The sequence below is a fragment of the Bos indicus genome, chromosome 20, assembly GCF_029378745.1.
Source record: "Bos indicus isolate NIAB-ARS_2022 breed Sahiwal x Tharparkar chromosome 20, NIAB-ARS_B.indTharparkar_mat_pri_1.0, whole genome shotgun sequence".
Taxonomy (NCBI): Eukaryota; Metazoa; Chordata; class Mammalia; order Artiodactyla; family Bovidae; genus Bos; species Bos indicus.
This window is the reverse complement of record NC_091779.1, coordinates 40,031,784-40,052,721: the sequence shown is the minus strand read 5'-3', so window position 1 is coordinate 40,052,721 and position 20,938 is coordinate 40,031,784. Positions and strand designations below refer to the sequence as shown.

At 41.3% G+C, this 20,938-nt stretch overlaps 1 protein-coding gene across 1 annotated transcript in view; it reads right to left on the bottom strand.

Annotated features, from left to right (window-relative positions):
* The window catches only part of ADAMTS12 (ADAM metallopeptidase with thrombospondin type 1 motif 12), a 392,866-nt gene that overhangs the window by 144,857 nt on the left and 227,071 nt on the right, over window positions 1-20,938 (bottom strand). The window contains exons 7-12 of the mRNA XM_019982926.2: window positions 18,902-19,051; window positions 12,699-12,842; window positions 11,962-12,106; window positions 10,616-10,708; window positions 8,295-8,440; window positions 5,753-5,922 (exon numbers count right to left, since the gene is read on the bottom strand). Coding sequence (XP_019838485.2) covers window positions 5,753-5,922; window positions 8,295-8,440; window positions 10,616-10,708; window positions 11,962-12,106; window positions 12,699-12,842; window positions 18,902-19,051 — 848 coding nt within the window. The remainder of the gene's footprint in view (window positions 1-5,752; window positions 5,923-8,294; window positions 8,441-10,615; window positions 10,709-11,961; window positions 12,107-12,698; window positions 12,843-18,901; window positions 19,052-20,938) is intronic.

Sequence of the window (20,938 nt, the reverse complement as noted above, 5' to 3'; positions counted from 1 at the left end):
TGGCAACTCTGAAGGTCCTTCCAGCTGTAGAGCTCCCATGGGGGTGGAGAAGCCCTCAGCTGAGACTGCACTGTAGCCTGGGTTCTATCCCTGCCTAACCCCTTTTCCTTCCCTCTTCTTCTGCACCTGTTGAACTTCCTACATGCTAGTATCCGTCTCAGAATCTGTTTCCTAGGGAACATAACTGCAACAATTCCTTAAAGATGTTCCTGAAAGATCCTGTTTCAGGAGATGCAGACTAAGGTCTGACCTCATGTCAGATCCTTCACATTGGCTGGAAACCTCACTGGCAGCAAGCATTACTAGGGCTGAGATATTTAGAAGCAACAACTAAAAAATTAGCCTTAATGAGGAGTTATTTGGAGGTGCTGAGAAAAACATCCAAAATAGGAAGAGAGATTCCAAGAAAGTGATAGCACCAAGATAAGGTCTTTGCCATCCCCTAATTACTCCTTGGAAGGAAAGTTATGACCAACCTAGATAGCATATTGAAAAGCAGAGGCATTACTTTGCCAACAATGGTCCGTCTAGTCAAGGCTATGGTTTTTCCAGTGGTCATGTATGGATGTGAGAGTTGGTCTGTGAAGAAGGCTGAGCGCCGAAGAATTGATGCTTTTGAACTGTGGTGTTGGAGAAGACTCTTGAGAGTCCCTTGGACTGCAAGGAGATCCAACCAGTCCATTCTGAAGGAGATCAGCCTTGGGTGTTATTTGGAAGGAATGATGCTAAAGCTGAAACTCCAGTACTTTGACCACCTCATGCGAAGAGTTGACTCATTGGAAAAGTCTCTGATGCTGGGAGGGATTGGGGGCAGGAGGAGAAGGGGATGACAGGGGATGAGATGGCTGGATGGCATCACTGACTCGATGGACGTGAGTCTGAGTGAACTCTGGGAGGTGGTGATGGACAGGGCAGCCTAGCGTGCTGTGATTCATGTCATGCTCAGTCATGACATGACTGAGTAACTGAACTGAACTGAATAGAAGATGAAGGACATAGACATATTTCTGATTAACATAGGCTAATCAAGTCCCTAAGAATCTACATAAATTAGAGTAAGTATCTCAGCTTCTTAATCAAACAGACTTTATTCTTCAATTCCACCTCCATTATATAAGATTCTATAACCCTAAGTTATTGTCCTCTCTGTGACGAAGTTGCTTCATCTCTGAAGCATGGGGATGGGGGTTAGTGAAAAAACATATAGCCACATCTCTTCATGCTGGTGCTCCCATGAATGTGATCAAGGGGAGTTTGGCTGCCTTTTTTTTTTTTTTTTTGGCTAGGAGAGCTGGTAAAGAAAATGCCTATACTGGAAAATAAGTTGATCTAAATTAGGACTTTTCAAACCCTTTAGGCAGAAAAATTATTTTTCTTTTTTCAAATAAGATCTTGCAAATAAAGCAGATTAAAAAAGTCAGAATTCTATGAAGCATAAATTTTGTAAGTTCAAGTACATAAAGCTTAAAAATAGTTCAGTAGGATCCAAAGAGACTATTAAGATGAACAGAAAAATTTGAAATCAAGTTTACAGATGGCAGTTACAGACTTGCATGGTTGCAGCATCTAATTTTTTTCTATGGGTTTTTTTTGTTTGTTTTCACATGCGTGAAGTTGCTTCAGTCATGTCTGACTCTGCGATCCTATGGACCATAGCCTGCCAGGCTCCTCTGTCCATGGGTGGGGATTCTCCAGGCAAGAATACTGGAGTGGGTTGCCATACCCTCCTCCAGGGGATCTTCCCAACCCAGGGAAAGAACTCAAGTCTCTTAAGTCTCCTGCATTGGCAAGTGGGTTCTTTACCATTAGTGTCAACTTTTGTTTGTTTGTTTGTACAGCATTGAAGAATCTTGACTCCTATATGATATTATACATGTTTCAATGCCATTCTCCCAAATCATCCCCCTCTCCCTCTCCCACAGAGTCCAGAAGACTGTTCTATACATCTTTTGCTGTCTCCCATACAGGGTTATCGTTACCATCTTTCTAAATTCCATATATATGCATTAGTATACTGTATTGGTGTTTTTCTTTCTGGGTTGCTTCACTCTGTATAATATGCTCCAGTTTCATCCACCTCATTAGAACTGATTAAAATGTATTCTTTTTACTGGCTGAGTAATATTCCATTGTGTATATGTACCACAGCTTTCTTATCCATTCATCTGCTGATGGACATATCATATAAGAAACGAATCACCAGTCCAGGTTCGATGCAGGATACAGGAAGCTTGGGGCTGATGCACTGGGATAACCCAGAGGGACGGTATGGGGAGGGAGGTGGGAGGAGGGGTTCAGGATTGGGAACATGTGTACACCTGTGGCGGATTCATCTTGATGTATGGCAAAACCAATACAATATTGTAAAGTAATCAGCCTCTAATTAAAATAAACAAATTTAATTTAAAAAAAAAAAAGAAAAATCTTGACTCACACAAATGGCTGTAAATGATATGATAACAGTTTAAAACAACTTGATCTGTCATCTCAGGATATTTCTCAATTGAATTGTGTTGATGGGAGACTTTTATTCTAAGGTCTGTAGAAAACCAAATTAATATGTATAAGTTAATATACTGATGGTTTTCAACATGTTAAAACTCAACATATACTATTTTTTGAATGTAAGCATTATTCCTTACTGCATTTTTAAAAACTAATTTTTCAATTAAATTAATTTTTTAGAAAATGAAATTAGAATCAAACATTTTTAGAAGCCCTGGAACAGAATTTGAAAACTAAAAGGTTTGATGGAGTCTGTATGCTTATTCCAAATGTTTGCATCTATGATGATTCTTCTGCCATTGGCTGCTCAGCAAATCTGCCAAAACTCTGCTGTACATGGAGTTTATCCTCTGGTGGCTTCTAAGGGAAGCCTGGGAAGGTATAAAGTACTCACTGCCTGGTACAGATCGAGTGCTCTGCATGGAGCTGTTGTCATGAACACCACATTGTTGTCACCAAGGATGCCCATCAACTAAGCAAGTAATAGCAACTCTGTAGTACAGAGTTTGATAGTGGGACAGAAGTCAGTGTGTTGGTCAAGATAGTAGCTACTCAGTTTAGAGCTCAAATAATATCACAGGAGCCTATAAGAAAACCACTGAGATAGAGAATGGAGGCTTACAGCCCAGGCAGACGAGTTAAGCAGATGGCACTCAGTATAATTCCCTCACATGGTATACAGAGTCTCAATACTAGTTACAGATGCAAAACAATCACTCCAAAAGTGAATGAAATCTGTTTCTACTTTCATAACTCTCATTTCTTTAATACCTACTTCTATGTTATGCAAAAAGGAAGCACACACTTTGTTGCTGTTCAGTCACTAAGTTGTATCCAATTCTTTGTGACTCCATGAACTGCAGCACCCCAGACTTCACTGTCCTTCATTATCTCCCTGAGTTTGCTCAAACTCATGTCCATTGAGTCAGTGATGCCATCCAACCACCTCATTCTCTGTCATCCCCTTCTCCTCCTGCCCTCAATCTTTCCCAGCATCAGGATCTTTTCCAATGAGTAGGCTCTTCACATCAGGTGGCCAAAGTATAGGAGCTTCAGCATCAGTCCTTCCAATGAATATTTAGGGTTGATTTCCTTCAGGATTGACTGGTTTGATCTCCTTGATGCCCAAGGGACTCTCAAGAGTCTTCTTCAGCACCACAGTTTAAAAGTATCAGTTCTTCAGTGCTCAGCCTTCTTTATGGTCCAACTCTCACATCCATACATGACTAGTAGAAAAACCATAGTTTTGACTATACAGACCTTTGTCAGCAAAGTGATGTCTCTGCACACAATCACTGCTTATAAATCAATGAAAAGTTAAGCTGAACCAAATCTTTTTATTCTAAGTCCAGCTACTTGAGCCATCAGAGTCCAGCAGACACAAATCCAACCCTGAATCTGGCAGGTGTGGGGACTCCAAACTAAGCACCTGTCACAACACTGAGGCAGCTATGCCATTTTAGTTCTGCTCATTCAGGGTCTCTAGTATTACTGATGCAACTAGTTCTAACAAAGCAGAATTTCCAAAATATAGGTATAGGTAGTACCAACTGGCTATACCTTTCATCACTATTTTTTTTTTTTTTGCACCCACATGAGTATATACAAGAGCTTTTCTGTATTCAGGTGCTTAGATCAGGAAGTAAAATTGCACCAAAAACCAAATGACTCACTCCTCTCGAGCATGAATGACGCTAAACAATGGGAGACAAGGAGCAGATGTTGCCCATGACAACCAACAGCCATCAGGGTATTTTGGAGACACAAAGTAGGAAAAGCACTTTTTTTCAAAATCAATTGACTGTATCATTTTCCTAACAGTCCATATATGTAATTTTTATTCATTGGCCGATACCTGGGAGTCCTCTTGTGTTCTATTATACTGGATTTCAGAAACTTAACAATCACACACAAAAGAAATGTGGTTACTTTTCACTATGTTGTTTCAAATTTCCTTAACTCAGGAACATCTTTTCTTTCATTCTCTACTGGAATAACAATGAAAAGCACAGATCCTCTTTGATGCTCTAGTTAAAGGTCAATGGGTTTTCCTCATTTTCAGAAGAAAACGTGTCACTGGTGCTGATTCAGGAGAAACACTGCCAAGGCTGCTGCTCCATTATCCAACTCCACTATGCCCTCATCCTCTGATGTGCCTCCTTTAGATGCTTGATTTTACATTGTACCCTTATGTGGCCCTAGTGGTAAGAACCCATCTGCCAGTGCGGAGACATAAGAGAAACTGGTTCGACCCCCTGGAGGAGGGCATGGCAACCCACTCCAGTATTCTTGTCTGGAGAATCCCATGGACAGAGAAACCTGGCAGGCTATAGTCCATAGGGTCGCAAAGGGTCAGACATGACTGAAGTGATTTAGCACGTAAGCATGTTGTCCTATAGATACAAAATGTTGATTTCTGGCCCAAAGCTGGCTCTCACTCATTTGCGATCAAGTTTCTCATTCATTTTCTTTCTTTTTTTTTTATGCTGGGTGCATTCTTTTTTTTTTTTTTTTTAATTGGAGGCTAATTGCTTTACAATATTGTGGTGGTTTTTTGCCATACATTCACATGAATCAGCCATGGGTGTACATGTGTTCCCCATCCTGACCCTACCTCCTTCCTCCCTCCCCATCCCATCCCTCAGGGTCATCCCAGTGCACCAGTCCTGAGCACCCTGCCTCATGCATCGACCCTGAACTGGCGATCTGATTCACATTTTCTACCATCTTGTCTTGCCTTGTGCTTTTCTCCTCTCACTGGGAATTGCTGACTCTACTTAGAATGCCTTCCCCTTCGTTATTGCAGGAGAAAGACGACACATGCTTAAGAATTGTCAACTGCTTCCTTGGAAGACTATTTTGAAATTACTCCACACCCATAATGACCTTTACTGAGTTCCTGTCAAAATTATATTCAGTTCCACACATCATCAGTAAGCGCTTCCTCCTGTGTCCCAACAAGCCCCACATATTGCTTAGTTGTACCTCAGCTGTTTTGAAGTGAGTCATCATGTTTGATAAAATTCTCTTCTAACTCCCACAGAGCTTGGCAGGGAGTTGGAATAGTCACCTTCAACATTTACTGACTGACTTAACCAGGTCAGTGTCTCCACCTCTTAAAATATAAAACTCTTGATGGCATTACTCTCTTTTTTTCTCTGTACTGCATCACAGTACCCTGACGGATAAATGCTTTCTGACAATGGCTGTGGCCCTCGATCTGGAATATTCCATCACAGCTCCTTACCTGGATTAAAAACCGGAAACCAGTGGTAGAATGCATTCCTGTAGGGAACAGTGTCAAACTCACTGCACTGCATCTGCCGAAAAGTGGGTGTGTCCGGGCGACAGGGGTGGATGTTGCACAGGCGATAGCGTTTTCTTTCTCCAGTGCAGTACTTCCCTCCGAACTTTGGTCTACACATGAAACACACAAATTGCTCTCTAATTTCCTTAAAGGCCAGTATTCTATGTTAAAAATGCTCTGTCCCCGCTTATCTCCATTTCTGTCTTTTCTCTTTTTTCTACTGTACACATTCTTCTCTGGCTAACTTTTATGATTACCTCCAATATTTTAGTTTCCTGTTGAGAAACCTATAATGGCACCCTGTGACCATAGGATACAGTCCAGCCTCTTTAGCATGATGGCATTCAAGGCCATCATGATCCTGACTTACCTCACCTGAACATGGTTTCTTCCCACATTCCTTCTCATTTGCACACCGCTCCCATGATACCAGCTGACTTGTTTGCTTCCCCCCTCCACCCCGCCGTGCTTCTAGATTTCCACTCTTCTCTAAATGTCTACATACTGCCCATCCTTTAAAGACAAATAAATGTTATTTCCATCTCCATCATGAATTCTATCTGAATTACTGCCAAAAGTAACCTCTTTCTCCTCTGGATAACATTTCGTTATCCAGCTGGAGGCACTTTCTATACTTATCACACCCAAAGATAATTCTTTAACCAAGGCAGTTCACAGTCATCAATTCCCTGTATGCAGAACTAAGCACTGTACTTCATAGTTGAGGCTAGGCTTGGTGGTTTCCTATTTGTGATGATGAAGTGATACTCTATGACTTGGCAGCTCTCCAATTCATTTCCATCTAAGAGCCTTTTATGAGCCAAGCCCTGCTGGGTTCTCACTAGACATCTGACCAATATAAATCAAGGATAGAGTGTCAGCATTGGCTGGTCAGGCACTGACCTGAATCTGTGACTGTATTTTTATTGACCTTCTTCTCAATGAACTTAAGCAAACCAGCTACTGAGATCAGATATGATCACTCTATGGAGTCACCCAAAGAGACTCTATGACAAACTGTAGCCTCTAAGATGGGAGTTAGGACCATTTTTTCCCCCTCAAGCCAAGTTAAGGGATTCATTTCCTCAACAGGAATGTCCTTTTTCTGACAACCATGGATTGCTGACCATCCTCCCAAGAAGGCTAAGGACTGGCAGTGGCTGATACTCAACAGTGACCACAGATCCTGGAGTAAATTGCTTGTATTTCCTGATTACAAAAATGGAAATAGTTTTTCTGATCACATTGAAACAAATTATAAAATAAAGATTTTCTGTAAAACAATTCTATAAGAAATTCTTTACTTTGAATTTTTGAAGCCACAGGAACCTGGTGTTTTAACAAAAAATAAGATTTTAAAACAATTTTGCCCAAATCCCTCAAATGTACACTTACTTATAGGCATGGGAAATGATAAAGATGTCACAGTAACTACCATTTACTGACAAATTTATGTAGTAGTTAGTGTGTTGAGTTATTCATAGATATTAACTTATTAACCTTTAGGAGAAATTACATATATAGTTAGATAGTTTATATGTGTATATATACATGCATATATATATATACACAGTAATACATTTATAATAAAAAGGAGGTAAGATTTAGAACTGAGATACTGATGGAATTGTTTTAATATATATCATTTGCCTTTTAAAATATGTGACTTTTACTGTTCAACACAGACTAATGTAAATTTAGATAAAAGAAGTTTAAAACATTTTCTACTTATAGGAGTCATCATATGTACACTGCTAAAAAATAATACTTAGGAACTAGTATACCAGCAAATAGTGAAATGAAGAATGTAATATATATATATTTGGAAATCAAGAAAACAGAATATTTCACATAAAATATCATTATACAAACTTAAAATATAAAAAAATTAAGCAATTTGATTAAAAAATTGAAAGCAACTTGTGAAATAACTTCTATGAAATCCTTAACAGGCTAATACAGAACTCTGAGGTTTACAAAATTCTTATCTAAAACATTAAAAATAATCATCCTCAAAAAATGTGCCAAGCTATATATGATTAGTTACCCAAGAGAAGAAAACTATTTTTACAAAATTATACATTCATTATAATGGAAAGAAAGCTGTGTCTTGTCAGTAAAATTGGGTATGATAATCCTCACTGATAGAATGGGGTTATTTAAAAGGACTTAATTATATAATCGTCTAGAGACTTTCACATGGATTGTACTTTAAAAATTTTTTTGCTTATTTCTCCAAATGATGAAATCAGTTTAGTTACCTAAGTTCGAATCCAGTACCAAGCCAGAATGAGACAAAGCAAGAAATAAAAAAAAAACAAACTTTTTTCTTCATGCTCTATGAGTCTTCATTCTGGCTCTCTTTGTCTCTGGGAACCTACTTAGTTTCCTTGGAGAGCCTTGGGGTCACTGACATCACCCCATCCACAACTGGTCTCCCAGTGCTCAAGGAAGGAAGAAAAACATCTTTGACTTGACTTACTCAGGGTTGTTACAGAGCCTCTCTGCACTCTGGGCTCCAGCCCCACAGGTCCTAGAACAGTGGGACCAGGGTGACCAGCGGCCCCAGCCTCCAGGAATGCTCTCTGGTTTTTTGCCCACTGTGATACACTTGCCAGCCATACACCACTGAAAACGGAAGAGACAGGAGATGCATATGTCAGAAAGGTTCCATAACAAGCTGACTCAGGAACCCTCACAGCCTGAACCGAGTTCTTCCTGATCAAGCAGACTTCCTACAGTCACACATCAGATGTAGAACAAAGAGCATCTCATAAAAGAATTTCCCTTGAAAGTCTTGGGTTTTATAATCAGAGAATTTCAGGAATTAAAGGGAATGTTATGTGCCTAGTTGCAGAGAAAGGAGTATGACTCAAAGTGTAATTGGCAGACTTGCATGCCAGAATGTTAGCTTCCTTTATTAAGAAAATCTTGCTATGGAAAGTGTATCAGCTGAGTATGCTTAGTAACATAGCTGTTCAGTAATATAATTGATTTACTTTCTGATGCAAGCTTCTTATCTTGTTGAGAACCATAACAAACATTTTGTAGACTGGCACCATGATAGCACTCCTCTATAGCCTCTAAGGCAATGGCACCCCACTCCAGTACTCTTGCCTGGAAAATCCCTTGGATGGAGGAGCCTGGTGGGCTGCAGTCCATGGGGTTGCTAAGAGTCGGACACGACTGAGCGACTTCACTTTCACTTTTCACTTGCATGCACTGGAGAAGGAAATGGCAACCCACTCCAGTGTTCTTGCCTGGAGAATCCCAGGGATGGGGGAGCCTGGTGGGCTGCCGTCTATGGGGTTGCACAGAGTCGAACATGACTGAAGCAACTTAGCAGCATAGCCTCTATGGGAATTTAATGTTTGCAACAGATAACTCATCCCCTCTGTAAAAAATCTGCTTGTTGTTGAAAAACCCAAGTTTTTACAGAAGTTGAAGTTCTTTCTAATATCAAGAAAAATGTCTGCTCTTTTATAACTCTTTGCATTGTTTCCAGTTCTAGTATTTCAAGTGGCTCAGGAAAAACTCCACACTCTCCCTCTTCAAGTGACTCCCTCAACAACTATCAGTTTAGGAGGGTGAACATACAAAAAGGGAAACAAGAAATGTGAGCTGGTTGTTAGAAATGGCCACATTTCACAGAGGATCTGGGTGTGTTTCATCTGCTTGCCTCCTCTTCCTCATTATTTCTGATGACTGTGGATTTTGATTAAACTCTATGATCTTAATGATGAGTCAGGACATACTCAAGCTACATGAAGACACCCACTAAACACATAAACCCTAGGCCCACACAAACCCAAACTGTGCTCTTGAACAGCATGTATTACTCTGTCTTCAGGTAGTCTGGACATCTAACATCTCTGAGTTCTTGGGTATGGGTAGGACTTTAAGAAATGCAGTCATGTCAGATGATGAACAGGCCTCCCAGGAGGCTCAGTGAGTAAAAAACTCATCTGCCACTGCAGGAGATGCAGGTTCGATCCCTGGGTCGGGAAGATCTCCTGGAGGAGGGCATAGCAACTCACTCCAGTATGCTTGCCTAGAGAATCCCATAGACAGAGGAGCCTGGAGGGCTACAGTCCGTGGGGTCACAAAGAGTCAGACACAGCTGAAGTAACTGAACACACACACATGCAGATGATGAGCAAGAAGATACCATATGGTCTGAAATCACATCCTTGGAATGAAGAAGCCACTGACTTGTCCTTCCCAGTGTTCAATACGAAAGTGAAAGTGTTAGTCACTCACTTGTATCTGAAGTTTTGCGACCCCATGGACTGTAGCCCGTCAAGCTCCTCTGTTCACAGTATTTCCCAGGCAAGAATACTGGAGTGGGCTGCCATTCCCTTCTTCAGGGGATCTTCCAGACCCAGGGATCAAACCCAGGTCTCCCACATTGCAGGCAGACTCTTTACCATCTGAGCCACCAGGGAAGCCCTCAATGTTCAATATGGAGCGGGAGAAAAGGTTAAAGTGAAGGTCGATGATAAGCTCAGCAGATGTTACTGATCACAAACTCCACAAAAGTTCATCAGGGAAAGGTGGGCTAGATGTTGTATAATTGGAGTGTGGGTTGGGTCTCAGCCCTGTCTCCCTAATTACCTGTCCCAAGTGAAGGCTCAAGAGAATAGTGGAAGTGGAGTCCTTTCCTCTGGCAAGTCTGACTGTATGATGATCCGCATTCACCCAGAAACAGCTCCTCTCCAGGGCCTCCTCCCCAGCTCTGCCCAAGAACATAAGCCCCCTATCCCCACCTTCCTTCCTCAGCCTGGCACCCCACTGACACCTCACCTTCTTCTCACCACACTGAGTCCCATCTGCAGCAGCGTCCAACTTGGAGCGACAAAAGCCCTTCACCGAGCACCACAGTGTCTGGCAAACATTCTGGAAAACAAATATGAGGCTGAGCTTTTTTGTATTTTTCAAAACTTGCACAAAAGCATTTCTACAATGATGGTGTAATCTACACAGGTTCATCCACATATGCACAATAAATGCTACGGTTGTTACTGAATGAGACTGATGGAAAGTGATCACTCAAGAAACCTCAGTTTAAACTTAATCTGAACATTGTCATTACAAATAAACAGTTGGCTGTAAGCCATTCTAGGCCATATGGAAATGGGAGATAAAACACATTTGCCAAGAGTTAAATTTCTATTTGTGTGGCATAATATCCACTGTTCAATGCCCTCAGGAAGGGTTCTAACTGTTGCTTCTTGATCTGCATAAAGGTTTCTCAGGAGGCAGGTGAGAGGAGGAGGAGTCTAATATACCCATCCTTTTAAGAATTTTCCCCAGTTCATTGTGACCCACATAGTCAAAGGCTTTAGCATAGTCAATGAAGCAGAAGTAGGTGCTTTTCTGGAATTCTCTGCTTTTTCTATGATCAAATGAGTGTTGGCAATTTGATCTCTGGATCAAATAGTTCAAAGGTAATAGTAAGGAGAGGTAATGAGAGATGGAATCAGGAGAGCAGTAATAAGAATGAAGAGACAGGACAGAGCCACAGATTCAATCACAGGTTAAATACCAGGGCTTGACTTATCACTTAGATGTTGAAAATAGAGAAGAATGAATAAGGGATAAATCTTATTCCTACCTTGGCCTCTGGAGGTGCTCAGCAACCAGATAGGAAATTTAGGAAAGGAACCAACTTCAGGGATTAAGTTGGTTGCTATGGTGTCTGCAGGTGTGAATCACTGTGATTCTTGAAAAGCACTATAGCATTTTCTTAACCACCACCCAGTTGTAAAGGATACCAAGGAGGTGGGTCAAAGAATATGAATGATCTCAACTTCAATCCTTCTAGTTACAGACATCTTGCCATGAATAGAAAGTTTCCATTTCTGGATCTTTGAAAGTGCAAGTTTCTCATTAGCGTCTGACCCCTTGCGACCCCACAGACTATACAGTCCATGTAATTCTCCAGGCCAGAATATTGAAGTGGGTAGCCTTATCCTTCTCCAGGGGATCTTCCTAACCCAGGGATCGAACCCAGGTCTCCTACATTACAGGCAGATTCTTTACCAGCTAAGCCACAAGGATTTCCCAATATTTCCCTGGCCCTCCTTTAGTATGTTGCATCTCGAGCCCTGCACATACCCGCCAGAGGCACCTAGATACCCAACACTTACTTCTACTTCCTGGCAGAAGGTAGCATTGGGGCCATACTGCAGCTGGCATTGGTGGTGAACATCATAGATCACTCCAGGGGCAATGATGTTGGATTTCAAGCCTTTCTTTTGGGGGATGTCATCCAGACAGAACCCCCAGCCTCGGCTGAAAACAAGTGAATAGAAATGAGAGCAGTGGCTTACAATTTCCTTCTAAATGAAAGGTTTAGTTTTTCATTCAAGAAAACCTTCTATTCCTCTAGTGTTCTATGTCCTTTAAGACAACTTTATTCCTACTAGGTCCAAGGTAAGAGCTGTCTAAAAGTAAATGCAAATCACAGTCCCACACCGTTTGCTCAGATGTGATCTAAGAAATATTTACAAGCAGTGGTAAAATGAAAAAAATTATATTACCCTCAGTGGGGTATGGTGACAACTTCTGACTTGTCCTAGTCATTCTTGCCAGTCCCCCAGGGACTCAAACTCACTCTTGGGTCATAAAGAGCCCCTTTCAGATGACAAAAAGCTGAAGGAGGGGGGGGGAGACAGAGTGTTCACCTGGCTGAAGCTGGAGGCAGAACCCACCTGGATGTCAGAGTCAGAGAGCAGAAGCGAAGTTACCTGTTACAGTTACTGTTACCACCCTGACATGACCTATGAGAGGAACTGAGGCTTTCCCAGGTCTTGGGTAGAACTCAAAGTGACTTCCGGTGTTCAGAGCCCTGAGTGAGGCTATGCTGAGATGTGCGGTCACTTACTCCAGGAAGCGAGTGATATAGTCCTTGCTGCACTTGGACCATGTCAGCGGGGCGGGATTGTACTGCAGCTGGCGGGACATGATGTACAGGTGCCTGCCCAAGGGCTCACAGTCGTTTTCCTTCCCGTCATGCTGGATGCCGAAGCTGCAGGGAAGCACGGAACACAAGGATATTGAAGAGGCAGGCATGAAACAAGAGGAAAACCACAGTTCCTCCAAGGTGAAAATAACCCACAGTGAGCCACCTTTGTATAGAAGGCATCTGATTACAAAGTGGGACTTTGAAGTTGGAGGGGGCTAGCTAATTTTCAACTAGAAAGCACAGGAATCACGTTAGGCATAGTTTTGTTCCAAATACACAACCTTGGGAGCCGGGCGGCTAATCCAAAAACTTCTGTTTGGCAGAAAGCTAAAAGCTTCCAGTTTGGCTTTGGCTTTCTATGAGACTATAGTCAGGAGGGCAAATCTTGCCTCCAGCTGTATTCTTTCTCCTGCTGTAGCAACTGCAGCACAAAAGAACAAAACTTCCTTTTGCTTTTTCATCATAATTCACTTGAGAGCATGAATGGCAAAGCCTATGGGAGACTTCGTCAGAAGCTGCAAGCTTGGAATGGATGGATTTCTCTCCAGTATCATACAAGTCCTTCAATATATGGACATTAGGGAGCACGCACAATCTAGTGGGCTCCCCAGGTGGCACGAGCGGTGAAGAACCCATTTGCCAATGCAGAAAACGTCAACAGATGTGGGTTTGATCTCTGGGTTGGGAAGATCCCCTAGAGAAGGGAATGACAACCCACTCCAGTATTCTTGCCTACAGAATTCCTTGGACAGAGAAGACTGGTAGGCTACAGTCCAGGGGGTCGCAAAGAGTCGGACACAACTGAGTGACTAACACTTTTACTTTATCATTGTCTAGCTGGCTTGTTTTCCTTTTTTAGATGAGAGTTTGAGATTTGTCAAAAGTCACAAGCTAGTTCATGACAAAGCTGAGTGTTCTGCAGATCTCTGTGCTCCTAAATCAGAGTTCTTGTCAGTGTCTCATTCAGTCGGCTTCCTGACCTCCATTGCCAGGGGTAACCAGGTGAAGCAGCCTTGAAAGGCCCTAAAATGCTTATCTGACTCCCACGGCAAGGGGCTGCCTGGAAAAGAAGCTGACTGAGAAGTGTCTGTTTATAAGCCGAGACCTCAGGATCACTGCCAAGATGCTTTCTGAGTCTCCACAAGACCTGTCTCTGTTGGAATCTGCTTTTTGGAAACTTGCAACCTGGAGATCTTGGCTCAACTTTACAAATTTGAACAGAGGAAACTATGACCTTTTACTCTGCTGGTGAAATGCAATTCCTCTGACAGGAAAGCTCATATCTAACTTTAATAAAATCTCTGATCAACATTAGCAACTCTTGCAGAAAAAAGTCTTTGTGGGATTTAGAAATTTTCTTGTATTATTTTTAATGCATTAAGATGTTATTAACTTACTTACAGACTCTGATCACATTCCACATGAATACAAAATTCACAAAGGAGTCACAGAATTAATCTACCAAGCTCTTTAATCACTCTACCACAAAGAATTTAATTCAATGAAAGTTTTTTGTTTTGGGGTTTTTTTTCTGAGCAGGCCTTTCCCAGGCTGTTGAAAATCCAGTCCTACCCTATTCATTAAGTATTCCACACGTTCACCTGTTTAATAATTAGGAAAAATCTTAAACAAACATGGTTCTAAAAATCGCCATTAATAATGGCTTTTCTAGGATCAGCCTTTCCAATATGACAAGCCAGATGTCTGGATCTTATATACTTTGTTAGTCACTTAATCGTGTTCAACTCTTTGTGATTCCATGGAGGCATTTCCCAGGTAAGAATACTGGAGTGGGTTGCCATTTCCTTCTCCAGGGGATCTTCCTGACCCAGGGATCGAACCCAGGTCTTCTGCATTGCAGGCAGATCCTTTACCACTGAGCCACCAGGGAGGCCTATCCTATATACCGGGTGACTTCAAACCTACCCTCTAAATACATCAGCTCCCCAAAAGCTCATGTTGCTCCATCTAAAGTTCTTAGTTCACTAAGCACTCCCCTCTCCAGCTCTATCACTCCTGCTTCCATGCAACAAAAGAAAAGCAAAGCTGCTAAACAAAGGTTCCTCTGGACATGTCCACTCTCTCTATATATGAGGGGGAGTGCTAGAGTCATATGGGATCGGGGTCAGTGAAAAATGAGAGACAGGAAAAATACATGAGGTCAGAGGGACGAAAGGTGTTTCCAAGAAGCTACTTCCTAGCAAGTGGAATGAACCTCAAAAGCAGTTTGGAGTAAGAGTCTACTACAGGCTGAAACAACTCACTAGCTGCTGAATTAGCCTGCTTTACTACACTTTGGTTTTACAATTCCTGCTAGATGGGTTTATGAAAATTACAGACATGAAATAGCAAGCTAAGTCACTGCGTGAATCTTAGGGTATCACTTGGTCAGACATTTCTTGCTTTTTACTATTCATGTTATGGTGGAGTAGAACCAGCAGAGAACAAGAACCATGAAAGTATGAACGTGAGCTTTTCTGGCTCATTCAGGAAATACCAATTTGGCATATGCAACAAGGAAAGCTCTATAAGTGAAATAAATGGAATATCCCAATCCAGAAGAATGGGAAATACTGGATGGATGTGGTGTTGCAAGTGTTCATCTCTATCATGATATTTTCATTACTTCAAGGGAAAGGATGCTAGATCTCAGAGAGGTTTTTAAATTTCCTTCTGGAATTCCATCTTCATTTTGGTAATTCACCTATTAAGGGATGAGAGCTTAGGTATGGATGATGGATATAATCTAGGCTTCTCATAAATGGAACTTAAAATTTTTCTCAAAATAAAAATGCAATTATTTAGGCCAAAGCACCAGTTAATTAACTTCACTTTCTATTTTAAATCCTATGCAATCAGTGATGAAATAAACAAGTTTTCAAGATCAATGGAGTATCTTTTTTATTAAACTATAGTGACTATCTTAGAATAGTGGCTTATTATTCTTTTTCTTTTTCTGGCACCAGGCTGTTTCATTGATATGCCCAGTGTTTCTCAGTTTGGTCCACAGCTAGTTAGAACTTTATATCTAAAAGAGAACTGAATATTTCAGAAGCATCTTGTGCTATAAACAAATTTCTCAGGGTACTCCTAATGTCTTCTCTTCTTCAGTTTTGTGACTTACCGAAGTATTTTTTCTGTCACTCAAATTCAAACTTATATGTCTTTCTTCAACTTTGTCTTTCTTTCCTCTTCTTTTTTGTTTTCAGTCATGCCACTCGGCTTGCAGAATCTGAGTTCTCTGATTAGGGATCGAACCGAGCACCCAACGGTGGAAAAGCAGAGTCCTAACCACTGAACAACCAGGGAATTCCCCAATTTTGTCTTTCCTATCAGTGACCCTAAACTTTTTTGCCATTTAAAAAATAGTGCTTTATTTAGATCAACTGTACATGGCCCAATGCCCTCTTTTAAAATTTTAATTCATTATATTTACATATTAAATTTATATTATTATATCATTATAGATTCAGATGCAAGTTGTAAATAAATAAAACAAAGAGGTCCCATGTACCCTTTACCCACTTTAGCCTCATGGTAACATCTTGCAAAACTATAATATGATACCACAGCTAGGATGCTGATGCTGATATAGTCAAGACACAGAACATTTTCACCTGGTGGAATTCCTCATGTTGCACTTTGTAGCCAGATCTACTTTCCAGCCCTCCCCCATCCCCTTCTTAAGCTCTGGCAGCCACTAATATGTTCTCTATTTAGATAATTTTATTATTTCACTAATGCGATGTAAATGGAATCTTACAGTATATAACCTTTGGGGACTAGTTTTTTTAACTGAGCATAATTGTTCAAAGATTCATCAAGGTCACTGCATGTATCAATAATTGGTCCTTTTTCTTGCTGAGTAGTATTCCATGATCTGGATCCATCACAGTTTATTTAACCATTCACCACATTGAGCTGAAACAACCCCTGGGTTGCTTCCAGTTTGGGGCTATTAAGATTAAGCTTCAATAAACTTTCATGTATAGGTTCTTTAAATATGAACATACATCTTCATTTCTTCTTGATAAATGCCCAGAGTACAACTGCTGGATCATAAGTAGTATCAGTTTACTTTTTAAAAACTGCCAAAATGAATTGAGGATAAAGGATCCATTCTTTGGACATAAGTGAGCATTTGAGAATGTCTTATCAAGCAAGTCTTCTCCACTTTTCTTCAACTTGGGCATACCATTGCTGAGAATGCCTTGAGCAATCATTTCTCAGTTTGATCCAGCTATATTGCTTGACACCGCTTGACTAGAGATGCTGCTGACAACAGTGACTTTATTCGAGGCCGCAAGGGACAGTCCTTCCATGTACCAGGACTGAGGGTGCCTATACATTTGCACATAAGAATAATTTTCACTTTGCCCAGTTATTATCAACATGCCAATAACTATGGCCTGGTCTTTTCAGTATTTTGTCCTCAATCTTATTTAATTAAAAGCAAGTCACTTACCCTCTCTGTATTTGAATTTTTGATAATTAAGGATACTACACTGTAGCACATTTATCTCCCAGGGCTTTTTGGTAAGGATCAAAGAAATCACAGTACCTAATCATATCTACTCATTTCAGATATAAGAAAATAAGCACAAAGAAGTGAAGGGAATTCTCTAAGGTAAACATATTGGCTGATGGAAAAGCCAGAATAACCACTCACATGTCCCAATTCCCAAGCCAATACTCTGGTTTAGTACTTTAGGTAAAAGTATTTTGAAAAGTTCCAATATTATATGAGAAAAATGGTGAGAAAGCCCAGACCAGAGAGTCCAGGCCTTAAATAATCTAGTCAGCAGGGCTCTTCCTAATGCCACCTCTTTTTCTGGCTGGACATTCAGAATATGCTCAGTATTTTGCTTTCTTTCAAGCTAGTGGCCACATAACAGGTAGGGGTGCGGTTGAGCCATTTATATGACTCCCCACTCTGAGCTTCCACCTTATATGATGTTCTCTCATTACTGGTTAATAAATACGTCAATATATTAAGTTACAAATAAGCTAAGATCTTTCCTCCTGAGAACCTCTGATACTTAGAGAATTCAGAATTCTCAACATTCCTTTACTAAAAATTTCTGAAACCTGCCTTCGATCAATTGATCTAATCAAATTTATACATTTTTGTGACAATTCGGACTTCCTGTTAACTGGTGTTTGTTTGATAGTCTTTCCCAGTTTAAAGCAGTTTTCCATTATTTCTTTTTTTCAGTGTCCTCCTTTAATACACATAAGTACAATGGTGCAAACAATAATATCTAATTCCTAATGTTGGGAGGAGGAAATGGCAACCCACTCCAGTGTTCTTGCCTGGAGAATCCCATGGACGGAGAAGCCTGGTAGGCTGCAGTCCGTGGGGTCGCACAGAGTCGGACACGACTGAAGCGACTTGGCAGCAGCAATGTTGTTGAGAGAAGTCAATGACACAATGTGAAATGTCTGGCATAAAGGAAGGGCAAAGAATGTTAAGGTTTGTGACTTTTTAGTGATATTAATAACATCACTATTTCATAAGAACTAAATAGGAATTGGAGAAGGCAATGGCAAGCCACTCCAGTACTCTTGCCTGGAAAATCCCATGGATGGAGGAGCCTGGTGGGCTGCAGTCCATGGGGTCGCTATGAGTTGGAAGCAACTGAGCGACTTCACTTTCACTTTTCACTTTCATGCAATGGAGAAGAAATGGCAATCCACTCCAGTGTTCTTGCCTGGAGAATCCCAGGGACGGCACACCCTGGTGGGCTGCTGTCTATGGGGTTGCACAGAGTCAGACATGACTAAAGCGACTTCGCAGCAGCAGCAGCAGCAAATAGGAATTACTACTCCTGAGTTAATCAATTAAGTTAAAACTGTCTCCTTGTTTCTGCTCACCTTGTTCTAACTCAGAGACTTGCAGTGGTCTCTATGATTCTGTGATGTTAATGGTACAAGGGGTCGGGCAGAGAAGACAGTGGAATATTGAACTTGTGTCTTTCCCCAATCCCCCCTCGCCACTTTACAGATGAGAAAGCAGAGATTTAGGAGGTAATTCTCAAGCCAAAACGCAACCTGACTCTCCTGACACCCTGATACTGATGCATGATCAGGAGGAGGAGATCTCAGTTTCCTTGGCCCTTTACCTGTGTCCGAGTTCATGGGCAACTGTGAAAGCCAAGGGGAGTCCAGAGTCTTCATTGATGTTACAACTCCGGTGAGGCTGGCACATTCCTGACAGGTGGGACAGCCCCAGAGTCTCACAGCGGTGATTGACACCTGCACAGAGGTCTTTTCTGAAAGCAAAGAACAGGGATGTGGAGGCGCCTCAAGACACATCTAGGAAAAAAACCCATCTGGCCATGAATTCACTTGCAATATGGTCTGTAAAGCATGATTAAAATTGTTTTTAAAAGTCCATATAAATCTTAGGGAGCGATTTTGAATTCACTAGGATTATTCTGATTTTACCACTTCATTATTGAATCTCATTCACACCCAAAGAAATATATGAAAATACAGCAAATGTTTTAATTGAGTTGCTTTTATTCTTAATATCAGGAAGCCAAATTATATTATTTGACACACAAGAGAAAGGATTTGATTGAAAATTGGAATTAATCGAACTTTTAAACAGGGAAAGGACAATCATCAGTGGTTGAGGTTTTTCAAACACGAAATGCCTTTTTGGCCTTTCCGAGGTATATGTTCAAAAGATATCTGAGAACTTTTGTTCATTCATGAAAAAGGCAACTGGTCCCATCAATCCATCTAGAGATCAAATTCATGGTCTCTCCGGTCCCACCACCCTAACAATACTGCATATGGAAGGGGATGGACATACAAAGAAAAACTCCTAGGATCTCATAGGATACAAGGAAGTTAGGCCCCTAAAAAAACTGTCCATTGAGTGTCTATTAAGTATCCAGCAATAAAGAGGATAAAAAGGGCTGGCAAAAGGATTGTAAAATATGGGTCTTACAGGTAAGGCGCATAAGCTCCCAATAAGGGATCAGCTTCACCTCCACTAAGCACTGGAGACAGAAAAAACATGCCTTGACATGAATCCACCAGCCCCATTTCACAAGGTGTGTTCACACCAAATCCACCTTGTACTGAAAGCTCCTCTATAGGGAACTCTGTTGAAGTGGATCTCAGTCTAGTCCTCCAGAGACCAGTTCAGCCCTCTCCTTCCCTCCCTTCCTGAGCCTACCTGCTCCTTCAGAGCAGAGATTCTCCACAGGGGGTGGTTTTGTTCCCCACACCCTCCTCAGGAACTTCTGGCAATGTCTGGAGACAGTTATGGCCATCACAACTTAGAGGAGGGTGCCACTGATATCTCATGGATGGAGGTCAGGGATTCTGTTAAATACACCCCAGTGCACAGGCCAGATCCTCACAGCAAAGAATTAGCCAACCCAAATTGTCAGTAGTGTTACTACTGAGAAATCCTGCTTCAGAACTTGAAATTCTCTCTATTGTCTAGGAGCTGGTTGAGGTTCATCAAAACTTGAAACCAGAACTCTGTTGTAAAGAAGAAAAATGATCATCATAAGAAGAAAAGGAGAACAGATCCTTTGCATTCTTACAGGGTGATAGTATGGCTACTGGGGTCAAGCTAACTGGATTTAAGTCCCTGCTATATCTGTTAAAAGCAGTGAGATTTGGGGCAGGTGACATAATTTATAAGACTCAGTTTCTCGATCTGTAAAATAGGAATGATAAATAGTAATGAACTATCAGGGTTGTTGTGGGGATTAAGTGGAATGATAATTGTTCTAACAGATATAGCACTGAACCTGGCCCATGTCAAATACCCCTCGAAAGCCAGCTATCATTAACTCACTCATTTATTCATGTGAAAGTGAGAGGTGAAACTATTCTGCTTCCAGAGAAAGAAGAGAGACACAGCTGAGACACAGCTGCCTGCTGGCCAATGCTGGTTCCATGATCCAGGGTTCTTTCCTAGAGCCAGGTCTTGCCTAGACTGGTCTTCTCGGGGCCACTTGCCTGGGTCCTCATGTTCTCTGGCTGCCTGCTGGCTTCCCAAAGCCCCTGTGCTTAGATTCTACACCCATACCAACCTATTCCCTAGGGAAGTTCCAATCAACACAGGTGTAACAAGCCCTGATGAACCTAATGTAATAGGTTTATGCCACAGACTTATTTTGGAACTTATTTGC